The sequence below is a fragment of the Dipteris shenzhenensis genome, chromosome 25 (genome assembly GCF_047967505.1).
Source record: "Dipteris shenzhenensis isolate YYH24624 ecotype China chromosome 25, Dip_SZ_1.0, whole genome shotgun sequence".
In the NCBI taxonomy this organism is placed as follows: Eukaryota; Viridiplantae; Streptophyta; class Polypodiopsida; order Gleicheniales; family Dipteridaceae; genus Dipteris; species Dipteris shenzhenensis.
The window spans coordinates 15,872,663-15,893,219 of record NC_141620.1 but is presented as its reverse complement, the minus strand read 5'-3'; the positions used below and the strand labels follow the sequence as shown (position 1 = coordinate 15,893,219).

The following is a 20,557-nucleotide window of genomic DNA, read 5'->3' as shown; positions in this document are numbered from 1 at the left end:
GTTAGTTATTCTTAGATAGGTGGCTGAAGCTCCCCCTCCTCCCAATGTGCACCTGCCTTTAACTTCTCATTCTCATCTTTGAGAGTGGCGACTTGGACTTCTAACATCTCAATTTGGGAGGCAAGAGAGTTGGTTTTCTCATCCAGCATTCGAGTTACCTCTTGGGCCCATTTTGTTTGCATTTCCCCTTGCCGTTTCTTCATATCATCTTGTAATTGAGCACGTAGGTTGGAGAGCTCATCGTTCCTGTTTTCCCCTAGTTTCTTTTGTATGCATTCAATCTCAGCATCCTGAAATTTACACACCTCCTTAATTGTTGATATGCATCCTTTGATGTTCTTGTCTTCTATTTTCTCCGATTTGGTCCAGATGACAATATACTTGCGCTCCTTTTTGCCTCTTGTTTTCTGGTCCTGTGGGCTGCCCATTGATCCCATTTGGTCCCTTTCTAGATCAATGCTGATGGGCTGTTCAGTATTTGCAGGTGCGATCAGTTGGAGAGGCTTGTAGCAGCCCCCCGTGCGGGGGAGGTGGGGTAGGTCGGTGGAGAGGTTTGTCAGGGCAGGCAATGTGCCTACCAAGGGCCCTGTAGGGGCTACTCCTAGCAGCCAAGAGGGCAGCTGAGCTACCACCTAGCTCGCAGCAGCTCCACACGGGTGCAACAGCGCCAGCCCCATGATGGAGCATACAGCAGCAGCAGGGGGGATGTGAACAGCCCCGTGGGCTGAAAGCAGTTCCTTAGTGGCCCCCCGCACAGCAGCCTGAGGGCTGGAGCAATCCCGGGGAGCAGAGCCGGGACCTACAGGTCCCATGGAGCATAGAGACCCCCTGAGATGCAGGAGGGGCTGAATGGCGGTGGCTGAGGGCTAAAGGGCGGCGGCTGAGGGCTGAGAGGTGACGAGGGGGCAGAATGGTGAGGGCTGAGAGATGGCAGGGGGCTGAGAGGTGAGGGCTGAGGGGTAGCGGCAGGGCTGAGGGGCAGCAGCTGAGGGCGGTGGGGTGGCAGGGGGCTGAGGGCTGAGAGAGAGAGAGAGAGAGAGAGAGAGAGAGAGAGAGAGAGACTCACACACACCACACTGAGACAGAGGGAAAGGGGAGAAAGGCACAAGACAATTGCAAGTGATCTCTAGAGAAAACCCCACTACAACTGGGGGGAAAACCTCTGTACAAACAGGCTGCTCGAGAGCTCAACTGGACAGCTCAACAACCACAACAAATGGAGGCACAAAGAACGGAAGGACTGCTCCACACCCCTGCCCTAGAACTGCTCAACAAGGCAGGCTATGCTGCTCCACAAAGCGCTGGTCTGTGCTGCTCCACCACATGATGCACAAGTGGAATGGGGGGCGTATATAGACAGCCCCCCCTGCCTAGTCAGCTATGCTAGAAGAGGGCTGACCCCTAGTAGTGGGGCCGACCAGCCTAGGTGGGCCGACCCACCACTAGGGCTGCCCATGGCCCTATAAAGAGGGCTCACCCCCCCCCACAAAATAGGGGGCTGTATCCAGCCAAGGTGGCCGACCTGCACTGCTCCACAGCCCACAAAAGAGGCTTATAAGAGGCGCCTAAGAGCAGCACACGGGGGCACACCTGCCCACACAGCCCTGCACCCCTCCTGGGAACCTCCGTGGCCTACGTGGCAACGCATGAGGCACTGGAAAGCCATACTAACCTACTCTCACGGGGGGCAGGGGCACACCCACAACACAGGCCTCACTCATCTACCCTAGCCTCACTCACTGGGCGGGCACACCCACAAGCAAGTCTCTCTCTCTAGGTGACATCAGGAGATGTAGACCTCTAACAAAAACAGCTTGGACCAATGTAGACTCTCAGCCTGTAAGGAACTTCCCTCAAGAGAGGTGTGACCTTGATGATGGGAGAGCATTTCTTTTCAACCTGAAAACATTCGGGCAGCAAAAGGGCATCCCTTAACTTAGCCATGAGTATATCCCCTAATAAAATCCCACTGAGTGGGCTGCCAGTGTCCAAAAGCATGACTAGTCAAGTGTACAAATCCTCCCACCTTTTGGCGCTCTAGAACCCAAGGTACCACGCTCCCAAATGGCACACAGGGTGTAGATGATGTCCTGCCAAATGGCGACAAGAGTGGCCGCCAGAGTGAGTATGCTAACCTCCCATCATCAAGCTGCAACAGGCAATCCAGATGTTCCAGGTAGTGATGCTGAAAATTGCCTACCACACGCTATCCTCTGCCAAAGGTATAGAGCGAATGCAGCTGGGGGGAACCGCCTCATGTGCCTCGATCCTGCCCACAAGCTGGCCCTAAGCCCCTCCTCTGTGAGCCACGCAACCATCCCCCAAACGAAATCTCTCTGCATCCGCCGGGTCCTGACCACTATCATCAAAGCTACTGACCATATCCTCTGCGTTGCTGGGCATCCCCAAAGAGAATAGGGTATCGTCTCTAACACTCTGTCCGTATAGCACTAGCAGTTGCCATCCACCCACACCTGCCCAACCAAGGGCCGATGGGTAGGGCTCCATGAGATACCATCTAGAAGAAATAAGAAATCTTCCATGGTCTCAGGCTAGTCTAGAGACGTGACCAAAAGCGAGAGACAACCTCTCTAGGGAGGGGTCCAAGCTGTTACCTCCATCTGCAGGTGTCACCCAATACGTGTCGTATAGGAGAAAAAGGGCATCTCCTCTACTCTGTCTGCATGCCCTACTCTAGCAGGTCAAAACCAGTCCCCTGGATCCCACTAAATGTCCCAAAGAGGGCAACCCGCCCATAACCAGAGTGTCCAATGTGCTCCTTCCTGATTAGAACAAACCACGTCCGGGTTGATAGTCCAGGCCTTGCCCAAGCGGCCCACAATCCTGATCCGCTGCTAGGTAAGCCCATCCAAAATCTCCTGGTCCCTCTAACTAGAGTGTCCAACGTGCTCCTTCCCGATTAGAACGAGCCACGTCCGGGTTGATAGTCCAGGCCTTGCCCAAGCGGCCCACAATCCTGATCCGCTGCTAGGTAAGCCCATCCAAAATCTCCTCATCCCAGTGGTCCCTCTCTAACTCGGCTATCAAAAGGCCCCCCATACCCACTCAATAGTACCTATTTAGGCCTCCTTAATTTCCAGTTCACATTCAAACCCGTAAAAGCTTAAGGGAAGCATAATAATCCTTTGTAGATGACTTTAGCTAAGATTTTCCTTAGCACCGTCTTCCTAAAGCACCGCTAGCTAACCCATCCATTGGAAGACAAGACGGTATTGGTAGGCCACCCATCTTGAACCCTACTTAAAACAGCTTCCAAAACAACCATCTTGCTAATATTAAGCTGAAATTTCTGCTTTAGGCAATGCATTATTTTCCAATCAGCTCTCTGGTCGTCCCACAAATCAATCCATCTGCGGATGCCTTTTCCTATGCATACCTCTAGCCCTTGCTAAATCAATAGAAGCCAATGGCTTTTGTTGCACCTTAATAGCTAAGCCCCACCAGATAACTTCTCCCAAACTCCCATCACTTCTAAGGCCCAGTTTGATGACGGTAGAAGCCCCATGACTGCTGAAGGAACTACACCCTGAGAAGCACCCCAGTCCTCAAGAAGTACCCAGACCAAAGATGCGGGGTCTAGGTATTGCTCAGTCCCTCCCACCAAAAGTTCGGAATTGCTGCATCTATTCTACCGGCCTGGTGCTTGCCCCCCTCAGGCACATGCCACATCATCATTTGCCCTCTCTCTTGTGATCAAAGTTTGGCCATTCTTCCGGGAGGCATAATTTTTTATACATGTGGAATTTGGAGGAGCTGGAAAAAGCAAAAATTATCAGCAAATTGTGCTCTACGCAATGAGCACCTCAAATCTATAGTCTGACATATGAATAGGTCAAAAACATTAAATCCTCATCATTGGAACCACCTCTCGATCCATTGTAACATACCCAGCACATAAAATGAATCAAGATAAAATTCATTTGCTGCATTTTGCGATTCGACATGTAGTCTAGCTGTAAACTAGCACATAACCTTGGTTTTGCCAAGGTTGATTGTCAAGTCTCTCTCTCTACAAAACACTTATAGGGCATCTAGGTGTCTCTTTAAGCCTGCTGTTGAGGAGGATAGGAGCACTATGTCATTTGCATACAAGGGTGTTTGTATCATTAGATCGCCTTGCAACGACCCATCACCTCCTAGGCAATCAATGAAAGTCGTGATCTCATCAATATAGAGCCCAAATAGCATCGATGAGAGGGGGCATCCCTGCTTCACTCCTATCGTACTCTCGTCCCAATCTAACAGGCCTCCAAGGGCTCATACTCTCTCTCTTACTGACTCGTATAGACTCATCATCCCCCAAATCATGACCATTGGGATCTACATCTCTTGAAGTCGTCTAATCATGCAAGATCATGGGACTGTGTTGAAGACCTTCCTAACTCATGTCTTTCCATTTGATTTGATATGCTACATGACCCAATTTGGACGTGTCAATCATAAGATATAGATTGTTGAACTTTGGCAGTTTTGGGGATCAACATAGATTTTTCAAAAGAGAATTGAACGTCATGGTCGGCCAGCTTTTTGTCCCAAATCAAATGAGCGCCTAATTTTAATTTGCTAATGTTCACCTTTTTTTAAAAAAACACTAAGTTGGATCCCTGCCGGAGCTCAAATTACTCATGATCAACACAGGATACATGACACATGACAAGAACTGCTTGGAGCTTTTCCTTGTTTTTTATGGGTTCATCGATTCTTGGAGGGGTGTGAGACACTTCTAGTTCCCCCTATGGGGAGATGTACTCTCATGTTAATTTCAATTTTTTGTCTCGAAGGGTTTTTTTGTCTTTTGTAGACGTTAATAAACCTCTCTCTCTCTCTCTCTCTCTCTCTCTCTCTCTACATGAGGTGGATATACAGACGTTACCATGGAGGGCCCTTCCATCATCTATGCAGCTTGCAACTAATAGGGATGTGAGATGTTCTTCACATGCCACTAGATGATTTCACCCCCACGGGATGTCCATTGATTGCAATTAATGGAGATGTGAGATGTTGCTATTCACATGCTACCAGATTGTTCCAGCCCTGAGGCATGTCCATTGATCACCTCTGCCCATTCCAACAGATCATAACCTTTTGACCATCACAAAGGAAAACCAGAATCTTCAGAAAAGGAGGACTGTCAAAAAGACGGATCTCTTCACTCAAAGAAGAAAATGGTGGTCAAATGCTTCAATTGAAACAAGATGGGATACCTTCCTAGATGTTTTGGAGGCTACTAGCCTACGAGAGGAGTTCTTGTATATCAGATGAGCAACGATGTATTGATGGATCTCATTGAGTTTGGAATTGAAGACATTGATCTAAAGATAAATGAGATTGAACAATTCGATGAAACTAGCCTCGTTGAGATGGAGCAAACCTTGGCTCCAGTAATTTGACAAGCTATTGAAGATTCCACTTAAGAGTGCCAACCTAAGGAGTGCAGAAAGGAGGCAGCCAACAAGAAGACAATCAAGGACAAGTACAAGGAGGAGCCAAAGACCAAGCAACAGGGTTCCGCCCTACCTGGCAGCATGTTAGAAATGACCCAACAGAGGGTACGCACAGCGGAAGACTGATAGTAATGCCCATGAGCTCACACAGTGTGCGTGTGGGATGTGGAATCACAAACTTCTTTACTTAATGTGCATACAATAGATGTGCAGACTCATCAATAGACAATGAACCAGCCAGATAGAGAAACCACCAAAATAATATATTTCCGTCCAAAACTATGGACACAATACAAAAGAGAGAGATCCAGAGTCCCACCAATGGTGTGGTCCTCTTATCTTACCACAACGTCCTCCTCCTATCTGCCGGCTATCTCTAGACTCGAGCCCGCGTGCTCCACCTCGAGCATCTGTAGACTTTCCGTCTAGTGTGTTCTTCTCCACCTTACTGCCTGTGAATCAGCCTAGGTGGGCAGCCCCTGCCAAGCTTTGTCTGCAGCACACAGGTCCCTGTTCCACTGCTCCAACCTGCTTGTGAATGGCTGCTCCAGAAGGTATGATGATCTCAGCACCTTGCTGCCCTAGAAGACAGCCAAGGTCCAGCCTCTTCCTGGCTAAGTCTGCAGCACTTGTGGCACTCTCTCACCTCCTGTAGATAGGCCCAGAGAGTAGGCTTCCTGCTGCTCCTTTCTGCCCTGGAACTGCTGGCTGCTGGATATGGAAATGAGGCCTGTGGCCTCTGCTTTTATAGGCCCCAAGGGCCCCTTGAAGTAACCGACCAGCCAGCCCTAAATGGGCCGACTGGCTGGTCTGTTTGGGCCGACCAGTCTGCCCCAAAACCAGCCCTTTAAGGGCTCCATAACTAGGGCCCTTTGGCCCACACTTCTAGGGCTTTTGGCCCTCCAATCTAGGCAAGGGCCCAGCCTATTTAAGGCATGCCTCTGCCCACTGGCAGCCCCATTTGCTGCTCCACCAGGCTCCAGCTATGTCAGCGCCTGTTCACCCTGCTCTCCTGACCCGCCTGTACCGCACCTTGGCTCCAGCCCTCTGGTCATCTGCATCTGCTCCGTACCTTGCTTCCAGCCCTCCGTACTGGCCCGTACAGTTGTGCTGTCCGCCTGCACGTCTGCTGCAGATACTCGCAGCCCAAAGACCTCGCTCCAGGCTCTCCAGGATGCTCTTGAGCAGTGCTGCCCACATGACAGCCTTGCTGCTGTCCATGTGGCAGCCATCTCTTCACTCTTGGCGCTGAGGTGCTGCCCATGTGGCAGGCCCCTCTCTTTCTTCTCTCTTGGGCACATCCTGCCCTAGGTCTCCCTCCCCCACGCTCTCCTCATTTGGGGGCTTACAGATGGGGAGGTGACCTTTCCAACACAGCAAGCAGTGCTTTGGCCTCTTTCAAGTAGCAGCCTTAGCCTACTATAATTCCCTTGGGCATCTCAGGGGAGGACCTCCCAATTGTATCTGTTATTCTCGCCCTAGTGGCTTGGTTGTATCCTTTATGCACCTGATGATTGCCAGGCCATAAGCAATAAAGCAGGAGTTAGCATACATGCAAACCTTTATTGTGAGCACTAGTCCACATGCATGAGTTGGGCATAGGAATTCTATGCATGGTATGTGTATTCAGGTCTATCATTTCATCGTTTGGATATTGAATCAACCGAGCTTCTCACTCCTCCTAATCTATGATTCGTTCAAGAATTGATCTAACACAGTCAGGCCTATTGTTTCATCATTCAAAAATTAAGTTAAGAGTCTTCGAGGCGTACAGATTGTTTGGGTACCGGACACACTGAATCTAAGAGACTGCAATCATGAATGCATGACTATATTACCTTCTAACGCACAAAAGTAATGAGGCTGAAAGACACAAAACTCATGAATCCATCACCACAGCATTTTGAAGTTGTGACGTTCAATGGAAGCAACCTTTTACTACTATTTCTTTACCCTTGAAGACACTCAAACACCATTATTAGTTATCATTCATCATCATTAATACCTTCATCACAATTGTTACTCATATATCAATCACCTTAATTACTCGAGAGCTTTCAAGTTTCTTTTATGAATCTTAGCGATTTAATTTTTAAGTTTGGTTTTCAACTAAAGAAACTATTAGCGGTTTAATTTTTAAGTTTGGTTTTCAGCTAACCCAGAATGAAGCTTGAGCTAGATAGATTTAATTGAGATTATTAAGAAAGAACCTGCCGCTGCAATGTCTCTCTCAGCGTTGGCATGCGTCCTTGGACATACATTCATACAGGCAGACATTACATCCGTTCGTACATCTATATCAACTAGTGAGCAATAAGGTAAGATAACGCCATGCAACTCCACATGGTCCTGAGACTGCATTGATCAAAATCACACAGCAATAACGACATTGTTGGGGTTGAGATCGATCACTTCCACTTAAGAGCCTACCTCTAATGCGCCTTGAACGGTTCTGCAGTCTTGGCTCTTTTGCTTTTGGAAGCCAAAATAGCGAGAACCAATATATTCTACCGTGACCAAGTATCTCTGCATGCCCGCAGGCTTCAAATCATGAAGCTGAACGTCCTGCGATGAATGTGAATCGAAGGTTCTCAATTTTTTCTTGCTTAAATTGGAGGTATCACCATCAATCGACTCATCTGTCTGTGATGCAGCTCGAGTAGAGGACATTGATGCCGGCTGAAGCCTGAAACGCAAGCCTTTGATTCTAAATCAAAAGGTCCATGAATGCTGTGAGCACGTAGAGCTGAAAGTATTAAGGTCATTTGTGTTCATGTGTTAGTAAGTTATTTGGAGTAAGCTTATTTAGCACTATCGTCTACTTTTCTTTTTCTTTTTCGCTGGTGAAACACTGGCGAAAGTGTAATCACAAGAAGTTGAATTTGCATTCAAATCCGAAGCACTCTCAAAACACGTGGCACGACCTAGCAGCGAATACAACGCGGTATGCCTTGAAATAGAAATAGTTAGAAGGGATAGAAAGAAGAGAAACAAGGTGAATGATATCAAATCATTCATAAAGCATGCCCAAGATCAAAAAAGCGAAAAAGAATACATTGGAGATGGTGTGTAGGAAGACTCCAGGCGATAAATGAAGGGGAGAGAGAGAGAGAGAGAGAGAATAGAGAAAAAGGTGGAGGATTTAAAGGGAAAGAATTAGAAAATGGGGAGTTCGACCAATCAAAAATTTTAGGAATTTTCAAAAATGAAAATTCTAAATTTTGGCTTTCACTGAACACACATCACTATACCCTTCCCCCTGGGGCAGGCCAAAAAAGGGCGAAAATGGTGGAGAAGAGAGAGAACAACCACTCACACTATAACAATCCTTTTTTTTTTGGCAAAAAAAGAACTTTTTTTTTCCCCACCACTATAACAATCTTCTTAGAGTCCTTCACTATACCCTTCCCCACACAGGTTAGGCCAAAAAAGTAAGTATTACAAAACATAAAAGTTTCTACCACCCTTAGAAGGTGGTCAATTACTCCCAACAACTCATAGTGCTTTCTAAAAGCACTATCCTCTACTGGCCAGAGGATTAGTCCTACTTAGAAAGAGCAAAATGCACAACTACAGGACAAGTTGGAGAGATACAATCAGCTCCAAAACTTGATCTGTCTCCTCCAAGTACCAGACAAGCACCCAGATAAGCTGCCTCGCCACCGATAACCACTAGACAGCGATGGCACATATGGCTAGGCTGGTGTGTGCAACTTCTCAAATCCGAGCAAGGAAGTGGGCACCTTAAGACAACACTCCACTGAAGGGGGAGGTGCCTCACAAACAAAGGCAGCAAAAGGGATCTCGGCACAAGTGCTCTTGATGTTACATTCAGTAGTTTGAGTAGAGGGCACCGAGCAAGCTACCCAAACCGACTGCAATTTTGAAGATGCAGTAGTGCAGGTCAAAATTTTGACAAAGACAATGGTGTAGGAGTGCAAACAGAGCAAACAGTTGATGCCAAACCCATTTTGCCATCTCATTCAATATCGGGTTATTGGTAGACCATAGAGATAGAGATGTTTGCTCCCCCCCCCCCATTCTATGCACCAAGGCATTTTGGAACCCATGCAGCTGGTAGTATCGGTGTATGACCAAGCAATAAGGGCATTCGACCATTTTGTCGAAGAATGTGCTCAGCGACAACAAAACATCTTCAAAACCGAGCACATGTTGATTCTTGCTAAGTACGCCAACTACCGAAGCGACTATGCTTGACCTACCCACCTACTATGGCAATCTTTTGTGGGAGCTCGAGAAACTAACAAGTAGCAATGTGACGAAAGCCACGCCCAAGCACGACAATATGTGCGACCTGTGTAAGGAGCGCATCAACCAAGTCCAGCGCTACAAGGCCAATTTTGCAACGGTATTAGACATTGATAAGACATCGGAAAACCCAGTAGCCGAAGCCTGGACGATGGATTGGCTCACCAACCCTGAGAGGCCTCCTATAGATATTAGTGAAATTTATCCTTGGCCACCAAGGGGGCATCATTTTGAAGGCGAGCCACCACGTTCCCCTCCTTGCACTTCTACCACAGATGAGGTGGGTCCATCTCGGCAACCAATTCATCCCCAACCTCCCATCTGTCATAGGTGTCATCGACAACCACGTGGCTTCAACCTTGGAGCTTTCACATTTGAGCAGCAACTTGTCCCTGCTAGTCCGTGAGGACATGGCCAAGGGTACCCGAGGCGAGATGTTAGCCCTTGAGTTAGGCTAACATGGAGTCACGCATGGTCACTGAGTGTCGACCTCACTTGGAAGCAGTGGAGTCTGTCGAGCACCATTTTTGTAGCAGAGGTGCAGTTGATCGTGGCCTCACGACCAATTAGCGAATAAAGGTTGGCGCACCGAGTGCATGCTTTTTGGGAAGGCAGTTCTTTAGGTAGTGACGTGATTGTAATAGGCAAAGGGGAGAACAAGAGAGCAATGTGCCGAGTTCCATTAGGAAAATTTTACTTTTGGCCAAAATGAAAAATCCCTCTCTACCAATCACAAGAGGGCCAATGCAACATTGAGAAAATAGAGAAAATACAAAATAATTTCACAAAATAAGAGAAAGAGACAAAACTTTACGGATGTACAATTGTATAAACCTGACAAGGAGTCATTTTCAAAAAAGATCACGGACTCAAATATGATTTCCCTTCTAAACAAGTTTTCTCGCTTATACAAATCAAAGATTCAAATGTGCTTTCTTCAGTCTAGGATTCGGCCTGTTTTTTCCCCCTAGTTCTCCTGCTTGCACTTTCCATCCATGTCAATAGGCACCCCAAGGTGTCTTTCTTGTTTGCATTCCTACTTTTCGTCCTAGTTCTCTCACTTGCATTTCACCCAATTGAAAGTTTGGTTCTCTTTCACGAATCATCCATGGCAACAGGCAACCCAAGGCATCCCAATGCAAAGCGGTGTGTAACTCATAATGCAAAAGACCAAGACATCGAGGTGAGAGTTGTTTCTCGGTGATCTACAACATGCATATCATCTATAGAGTTTTCCAATAGGGTGAATGCAGATGGTCATTGGCAAAAGATGGTTGTGTCGAAAGGCAGTTGGGTGCTAATCTCGTGCTAATGCAGCCAACAAGGAGGAAAAAACCACGGTCGAATAATATATTTTTGCCTCTTGGAAAGTTTGGGTCAAAGATTTCAAAACAATACATGGTAAGAAAGGTATTAAGCAAATAATAGTCAAGCATGTATATATGCACAATGAACTTGTGCTACGTGATTATCTAGATTATCTTCCACAGCACAGGCCCATTTGTGAGTTTTTAACCCTTTCGGTTTTGGAATGGTAGTTTCAAGCATTGCTATTTTTTGTGTAAACTCAAACGTGTTTTATCTGTATCCATCATCATATGAAGAATGGCAGCCGGTGGAGTGCATTTTGGGATTCTTGGATGTCTTGCATGGATCAATAGGAGAATTACAATATCAACGTAGATCTGTAACTCAATTATCTTCTTCTATGACCATTTTTATGAATTGTTGGACAAAGCAAACACTCACGATGTGTTGAGGAAACAAGATCTGCCATGGAATAAGATAGACTAGCCAGTGCCCCCTAGATGTGTAACAGAGACATATAGGGCTAAGCTATTCACAGAAGTTCAATGATCTTTACATCCAGGCATTGCTACAAGAATCGTAAAAATCAATGTATGCATGCCAATCACTGTTTTTGTTGACCTGTTTAACAAGTATCCATTCAAGGTGTGCAAAACAATGCTCACCTACAAAGCAATTGGAAATGAAGAGAACCTTGACTTCTTGGATGATGGTTGGGAAAAATAAATATCAAACAAGGTCTACTGTGAGGTGGTGCCAAGTACGGTTACCACCATTAAGTATATGATTGCAAGCCATAATTTTATATTTCCTTTTTACTACAAACGCAGTAGGTTCATTGTAGATAAATTAGTTCCAATGGACCAAGACCTTAACTTGTTATGCCCTGAAAACAAAGTATTGGAGATCGACATCTATGAAGATGAAATATTGGTAAGTGTAATTTCAATAGGACAGTGTTGTACGCTAGCCCAATTGCATCATGACATTCGTGTGGAGACAGAGGACAGTATTTTGAAAGAATTCTCATTCATTATCAACAACAAAAAGGTGCATAGAATGTTCACAAATCGGTTCTTTATTATCTTGATTTGTTATATTTTCACGATTCATTCATTGTCTTCATTTATTACTAACAAAACATTACAACAGCTATTGTGTAGGAGGGAGAGCACAATTCGATGCAAAAGCATCACTGGAGAGACTGTTTATATTACTTCTCCATAACAATGTATAGGATTTCGCATGATTTTTGTACATGTATAGTATTTCTCAATGACTTAGTGACCAACAGCCACACTGATCTTAGTGATTGTGTACATGTGTAGATATCTACCACGGTCCAACTCAGAGAGAAGGCTAATCCTCATTCGCAGGCTACTTCTTTTTTGGTTCTTTTTCTAAATGCCATTTTTATTACTGGCGGCGGTGGATACTTTTAGCTTTTGCTATACCTGGACCCTCCTTAGGAGGACTCTGATGCAATTGGAGTATGTGATGCACCTGAACGATCCTCTATCTTCTCCTCGTACACCAGCTCCTCCTGTACCATTCGCTCCTCTAACATCTGGTTTAACATCTCATCGTCATCTCTTCTTGAGCTATTCGAGAAGCAACTAGAGAACCTCTACTACTAGTCTAGCTCTGTATACTCAATTATTGGGGAAACATACTAGAGAAGCTATGCTACTAGTTTACGTCTAAAGCTGTATACATACTTTGAGTTGTAACATTCCTCTTTCAGTTGTAAAAAATAGTAATGCAAGCTGATTTTTTTAAATCCTATATGATACTTTTGTCCATGAATTATTTATAATAAAAAGCTTATGTTTTTACAAGTGATAAGGTCTCGATCTTTGTTAATTTTACTAATTTTCCATATGCTATCTTTAAAGCCTTGTAAGAAGGTACCCTTGATTCTTGATTTGAATTCAATATTTCTACCATAGACTAACGCTACATGTTATATGCACAACAAATAAGAGAAAGAATAATTCTATGTAAAGACATCGTTGAGAGAAATCAAAACTCATATTACATGTCAATTGTATCAATACAAAAATTAGTGATACATAAGCGAAGACATCCCAAATGGGATAGTTGAGATAAATAAAAACTCATATTACATGTATTTTATCAATACAATGAGAGTGATAATCAAAATCTAAGGTCCAACTATGATGACAATATGTAGCTACTCCTATGCAGATGAAGTTGGAGGCTACCATGAAGACTGCTCATCAAGCTGTTGATCACAGGCTGAGGTTGCTCATAAGGCTGAGGCTGCTCATCACGCTACTGTGAATCCTCCGTATGTCGATGAAGGGCCTCACTGAAAAGCTTCTCTTCCACTTTGGGATCGTCCTCAGCTATGATGGTTTCCTCACCCCCCTACTCCTCCATACCACTTGTGGTGGTAGGCTCCTTCCCTTCAGCAATAGCAGGCTCCTTGCCTCCGGAAGCACTAGCTCTAGATCTCACTTTGTGTCCCCCTTGGGATACTTTATGAGCATAACTTAATAGCTTTTCTATGACCATGGATCTATATCCATCCACATACGTTGTTGTAAAGCTATCCTCTAAAACCTGCAATCAAGAAAATTAATAAGAAAGATTAGATTATATTTTGTTTCACAATGGCATTTGTACAAGAGTCATTATAAATATATAGATTTATATACTGACACTATCTGCAAAGTAAGTATCTAATAGATACTTGGCATGGATCATTGTCCTCCACCCACATGAATGAGGATCATCATGTTGTGGCGCCAACACAAACTTAACAACCTTAGGATATGGTTTATATAATTGAGGAGGCCAAAAACATCATTGAACATAAAAAAATGTCCTTACCTTTAAGTCAAAAATTTGAACACTATTTAGTAGGTCCACATTTGGAGGACCATGATCCAAGACATCCAATAACCTTTTTAGACCTCTGCAAGATAAAATCCTATCGTTAGCAATGGTGAAGTAACAACTCAGAGCTTTATGTATATAGGGCTATATTAAAGAAAGGAAACATACATATCAAGCTCCATATGTGTTCCGTAGAGAGAATTCATAAGAAAGGCTTGTTTTTTTTGAAGATCAATACACACTAGGCTCCAATGGTTGCTGCAAAAAAAAGACAGATACATTAGTCTCAACATTACAATAACAAATGATAGAAGAAATGAAGTAAGTTGTATTATTCACTTACTCAGAGTGATAAGGTAATAGGATGAGAGTGATCAAGGTGAAGTCACAATGTTTAAACCACTTGACAAGATCACTTGTAGGGAACTTTGGATTTCTTAGTAAGGGATGCGTCAATTTTACGAGCAAAAACCCATGAGCAGGTTTATCCATCCGAGCGTGTTTTTTGAGAGATTTAAAAAATTATATTTCTTTAGGAAACATGGTTTTTACACCTTTAGTTTCACTAGAGCTAGATCCCTTTATGATCATAAAAATATACAGACTAGTCACTCATTCATTTTTACATAACATAAATTTTCTTATTCATAGACATCCCTTTGTACCCCTGTTATTACCTTTAAAAAGTATTGAAAAATAATTCCTTTATGAAACATCCCTCATAATCACTCTCAATGTAATAATATTATACATTTATAATTACTTATTAAACACATTTATATCATATGACAAGATCTTTCTAGTGTTTTTATAGCATAAATAACAAGATATTTATGGATATGTTTCTAAATAAGTATAAACTACTATAAATTTCAACTTGGGCTTATATATCACTCTCATAAAATACATGTAAACTTTAATACTATATATGCAAGATTTTACAAAATATAACCACATTTATGTGCTCAAATGGGGGTTTTCGATGAATTTGAGTGGCTGAGTGGCTATATTTGGACATGGGATGTGAAAGTTATGTCACTTTTTAAGTGTTGTCCAAGGTAGTTTTGCCAGTGAAACTACCTTGGAAGACTTACTTCAAAAGGGTTTCGCTGGCGAAACCACCTTGATGGCTTCCTTTAAAGAGGTTTCTTTGGAGAAACCCTTTCATGAAGATAGGTTGAGAGAGGGTTTTCAATGTCACCCCCTATTAAGTAAAAGTTGTAAGAAGGTTCATAAGGGAATTTTCATAGAGAAGTCTACTCTACATGTCAGTTTCTTCAAAAGCCATCGCATTATGTTACTCACCATTCCCAAAGAATCATGTATGTATTTGTGTATAAAATAGGCATTGCTATAATACTTTGCATATTTCTAAAAGAAACTATGTTTTCTTCCAATCCATTTTTGCCATATTTTTACATAGTTGGAAGCTTTTTTTTTCCTTTCGCTTGGACGCTCGGAAGATTTTGCTCGAAAAATGCTCATCCCCCTTAGTAAGGGAGACATGCAGGGATCAAGTACATGAACCTCAAGTTGTTGCCGCTCTTTTAACCCTGCTCTGTACATGCTGGTAAAAATATTGTTATCAGTGCATTGTATAAGAAACTTAGTCCATATCATCAATTAATCAAGAAACTCAACCTATATTCATCACCTAAGCATGAAGATTAATTATGTGAGAATAGAAAAAAGAATTGTATCAGTCACCCACTCTCCTCGTGACATCAAAGCTCACAAACAGTCTTGGGTCAGTGTTATATCTCTCACAGAAGTGGCATCTTGAAAATTGAGGATAATATTTGATCCCAATTCCATTATCCTTTGATTATTTCTAAGGTCCCTTAGAGAAGTCTCTTGGATGAATTGCCTATTGGAAGCATCCCTCTGCTCTATCATGGCCTCCTCATAAGCAGCCTTGTCCAGTGTATCCTTATTGTGTGTTACCTCCACTACATTTATCACTTCATCCTTTGATTTCCTTGCTGGTGGCATGAATATAATATCCCTCATTTTGAGGTCCACCCAATCACAAGGATGAAAGAGTAGATCATATCTATAACGAACTCTCTTAAGTGTCTCAATATCCTTCACCATCAAGGTGACCCTATGAGTATGAGCAGCAACAATCATGCTAGCATGGAAGAATTCTATAATTCAATCTTCAGATGACTCTTGGAGGGCAAACAATGCAGACCTATGCCATCTATAACCTAATTGATTGTCATTACAAATCTCCCTCACAAGCCTTTGAAAGGGAGCCTTTGGTATTGCATATCCCATGGCTTTTTTTGCCTTCCTTATCTCCCTAAGCACTGACACCTTTTGAGAAACCCTCCTCTTCTTTGCATGGACTTCCCTTTCCTCTTATGAGATCCTCTAACACTAGCACTAGCAACAGGGGCAGTGGCAGCTTGAGCAATAGGAGGCCCCTTATCAACCACCCTAGTTGTCCGCTTTGTCCTTGCCATGATAGTCTTCTAGCCTGCAACCAAGAGCTTCATTAGAGAAGTAGTCCCTATTGCCTCTGTAGAGGAAGAAGAGCAAGACAAAACCTTTAACAAAAGGATATGCAAAACTATGCTTAAGAAAGAGATTGAGGGTTGGGAATTGTCCAACAAGCCAAATGGCTTTCTTAAGCACATTATTGAAAAACTATACTAAACAACTTGTTTCCCTCTCACATTCCACTAAATTGATCCAAAGTCCAATCCAGATGAGAGATAACATAAATAGCAATATGTAGAAATCAAAAGTAGTCCCTATTGGCCCTGTAGAGGAAGAAGAGCGAGATAGAATATGCAACCAAAAACATATGCAAAACTGTACTTAAGAAAGCGATTTGGAGGGTTGGGAGTTGTTAAACCGGTGAAATTGCTTTCTTAAGCACATTACTAAAATTCTATCTCACACAATCTGTTTATCTCTCACATTCCACTAAATATATAAGAAGGCCAAAACAGATGAAAGATGACACAAACAATAGTGTATAAAATCAACAGTATCTAAACAAATTTCAAAACATTGATTAACACAATCACATATGATTCCAACATAAATATATACTAAGAAATTGATGCCCCTACTTCATAACAAATTGCCCTCATAACACAATTTATACATGTGCCTAAGAAAGCAATTCTGAGCCCAACAGCTCAAATCGTTTTCTTGAGCACACTTTACTATCTGAGTAGATTCAGAACAGGGGGGGGGGACTTCATCATACCAAGCCTCCAGGTCGATTACTATAGCATGGAGAGAGTGCGGTAGATGGATGTGGAGTGCACACGATGGAATGAGATAGGACCGGAGAGAGCGGATTGGAGCGAGAGTGATGGTATGAGACAGTAGAGAGATCTAAAAAGCAAACGATTGAGGTGCCGGGAGAGGTATATGCACCCATCTCCAAAAATGGTCAGGCCAACTCATGTGTGCCATAAATAGAAGGACTCCCTATTTAGCCCCCAGATATGACCACTATACATGCCATAAATAGAAGGACTCCCTATTTAGCCCCCAGGTATGACCACCATGTAGGCATCATCACCGAGAATCGTGCCCATCAATGGCTATAGTACGGGCATTGGAGTCGTGGCCATGGGTATACAAGGCTAGAAAGGCTTACTGAATGCTTCCCACTCTCTGATTCTTGCTTTGTGTTCTCCATTCGACCTCCTACAACACATTCATACTCTCCTCTTCTCCACGATGTACTCTGCTCATCCAACAGCCTACATCACCATCATACTCAATTCTCAGATTACAGAGCAGCAAACATCTTTGGTCGTGCTGGGAATGGAGCAGCACCTAGGAGGTATGCACTAACCCAATGTTTTCAAGAGTGCAAATTTAGTTTTTAATGTTTGGCAATATGCCAAATCCTTTTTTTAGCACAATCCTTTGATTGTGCTTAAGAAAGCGATTTGAGCGAGTGGAGGCCTGGCCAACAGGCCAAATTTCTTTCTTAAGCACAATCGAGAGGCCACGCCTCCACTCCCTCAAATCGCTTTCTTAAGCACAATCCTGACAAAGTGCTTGAGAAGGCGATTTTGGGCTCTCTAGACATGGCCAACAAGCAAAATCGCTTTGTTAAGCACATTCTTGAGTTCCCTTGGGTTAGATGATTTCTTAGGCTCAACAATCTAAATTTTAATATTTACTTTCAGATCAAAGGGATCTAAGAAAGGCTGGATTTCACCTCCCAAATTATGTCTAGCCAAAATCCTATACCAGGTAGAATCATCACTCTTTCTGTCAAAATTCATATTGCCTTGCTGGTTTTATTTTGACTGAATGTAGATACTATGTATGTAAAGCAATGTAGATACTATATAAAGCAAAAGTGTGCTTCAAAAAGCGATTCGCCTTGTTGGGTCTTTGTCCAATAAGCTAAATCGCTTTCTTGAGCTCAATTACAAAAGTGTGTTAAGTTGCTCCTCTAAACACAATTTATGTTGTGGTTTTGCTCTCTATTTGGTTGTTTATGCTTTTGAAATATGTTTTCTTTCCAGATCAAAAAGATAAGGGGCAACAAGAAAAGACAATGGAGTTGACTGTTGGGGTTGTGGTGAAGGACCTTCCAAGACCTTGTATGTTCATCATTCAATGTGTGCTTTTTAATGTCATGTGTCCTTAAGAAGTGTGGGGCCTCTATCAAATGTGGAAGCAAGAAAATGTTGAAATGTGCTCAGGAAAGCGATTTTGACTATTGGAGCCTTGTCCAATAGTCAAAATTGCTTTCTTGGGCACACATCTTGAATATGGTCTTTCATACGTAGATGTTTGCATTGGTTTGAGCTAGATACATTTAATGCCCTCATAAGCACTCTATTTGTTGTTAAAGTGTGCCAGTTTATCTTTCAAGGACATATTTAGTCAAGTTCTCCTCCTTTTTTGGTTGTTCATGCCATTGAAATACTTTTCCTTTGTGTGATCTAACAGATAACGGTAAGAGCTTTAAGAAGGAGACCAAGGTAACAAGTTTTGATTTTGGGGTCATGGACCAACCTATTCCAAGTATAATTTTTTTTAAAGCAATTTGTTGAAGTGATGGTTCAAAATGTGCTGAACATGTTAAAATATCACTTGACAAAATTATTAAGAAATTTGTAAGAGTATCAAGTACCCCCAAGGAAAGGACATCATCACATGCCCTGAAAGGTTCCAAGGCAAGAGAAGAAACAAAAACATGTGATGAACTGCTTTTTGATTTCCTTCATAAGTGCAATGCCTAGCAGGATTTCCATATTTTCTATGAAATGTTCAACAAGGAGCTAGATTATTCACATTTGCTTGACCAACACATTGAATTTCTTGATAGACAACAAAACGTCTTTCAAAAACTCACAAGGGAGGGCAGGGTCTGTGTTGGAAATAAGTGTCAAATCCACATCAAGGATTTGTTGACAGATAATAAGTTCAGGACTTCCATTCATAAGAGGTATGAACTTTTGCCAAAGCATGTTAAGGCAGAGTGCAACATACACAATAGAAAGTGCAAACTTTTGGAGGAATGTTTGGGGTTTGTACCGTACTTGAACTACCATCATGTTGATACTAAGGAGGGCTTGGAGACGCAAGAGGATGAGGAAGCAGATGAGAGGCCTTGGGATCGAGGATGAGGAAGCAGATGAGAGGCCTTGGGATCAAGAGGAACTCCAAGAGGAGTATAAGAGAAGGAGGACAAAGAGGAGCTGATAGACCTTGTCGAGGAGAGAGATGAAGCTGCTACACTTGACCTTATGGCACTAAGGTGGGACATACTTAATGGGCCAGTAAGTATTGAAGACCTTGACATCGAAAGTTGTGGCCGTGCCATGCCATTGCTTCCCACTTTCCAAATTGGAGATATGGAGTATATTCTTCTTCATGACATTCAAGCAATATTGATTTGAGCGAAGATTATGCGCTGGCATTGATTGCCCAATATTGCCATTTGGATTTTGAGATCATTGCAGAGGATGACCCTTTCCACAGCATGGAAGACAACTTCAACTCATAGGAATGTCTATCCACATGCTTTAAGGAAGCTCATAAATGTATGGGAGACTATGACATCGATGACGAGACATTCATGAAGATTCAAAGAGACTTTAAATTTGACAAGATAAAAAAAAGGAAGGAGTACAAGAGAGTACCACAAGATATCATAGAGAGAAACATCTGCCTTTGGAAGGACAAGGATCTAGAGGCAGATGAGAATATGAAGGTGAGTGATCTTGTCTTTTGGTAACTCTACTCTCATTTTCATTTGAGTGCTCTTGTCTTTTGATATCTCTGTTCTCATATTGCCTTTGATGGTTTGTGAAGTTGTATGTTGAAGATGATTCCTTCCTTGGGAGGTCTGGTGGGACCAGGGAGAGAGGTCTTGGCCAACTTGCCAGCCTCTGTCAGTATATTAAGAGGCTCTAAACTGCATAACTATTAATATATCACCGGCATTTAAGCAACGATGGTGAGATAACTGTTTGGTTCTTCAAATCTTTGTCAGAGTTATTGGGAGGTGAGATCATTCTTCTAGAAAAAATCTCTGCTTACAATATTTTTGGTTACTATCCTGGCACTAGGGTAGGATATTATCTTGGTTACACTACCTATGCCCTTGCACATGGCATTACAAGCCCTCTGAACTTAGATGTTCATGGAAAACACCATCT

At 43.1% G+C, this 20,557-nt stretch overlaps 1 protein-coding gene and 1 pseudogene across 2 annotated transcripts in view; one reads left to right on the top strand and one right to left on the bottom strand.

Annotated features, from left to right (window-relative positions):
* The window catches only part of LOC147885508 (Pseudouridine synthase family protein), a 123,158-nt gene extending 114,838 nt beyond the window's left edge, over nt 1-8,320 (bottom strand). Inside the window, exons 1-2 of one of the 2 annotated variants that reach the window (XM_087396542.1) lie at nt 8,090-8,320; nt 7,896-7,991 (exon numbers count right to left, since the gene is read on the bottom strand). In XM_087396542.1, the coding sequence (XP_087252668.1) occupies nt 7,896-7,991; nt 8,090-8,230 (237 nt within the window). In that variant the 5' untranslated portion in view covers nt 8,231-8,320. Of the gene's footprint in view, nt 1-7,895 lie in introns of both variants that reach the window. The other variant, XM_087396541.1, reaches the window with a different exon arrangement.
* Nucleotides 8,321-10,950: 2,630 nt separating this feature from the next.
* On the top strand, nt 10,951-12,269 carry LOC147885507 (uncharacterized; annotated as a pseudogene).
* Nucleotides 12,270-20,557: the final 8,288 nt, after the last annotated feature.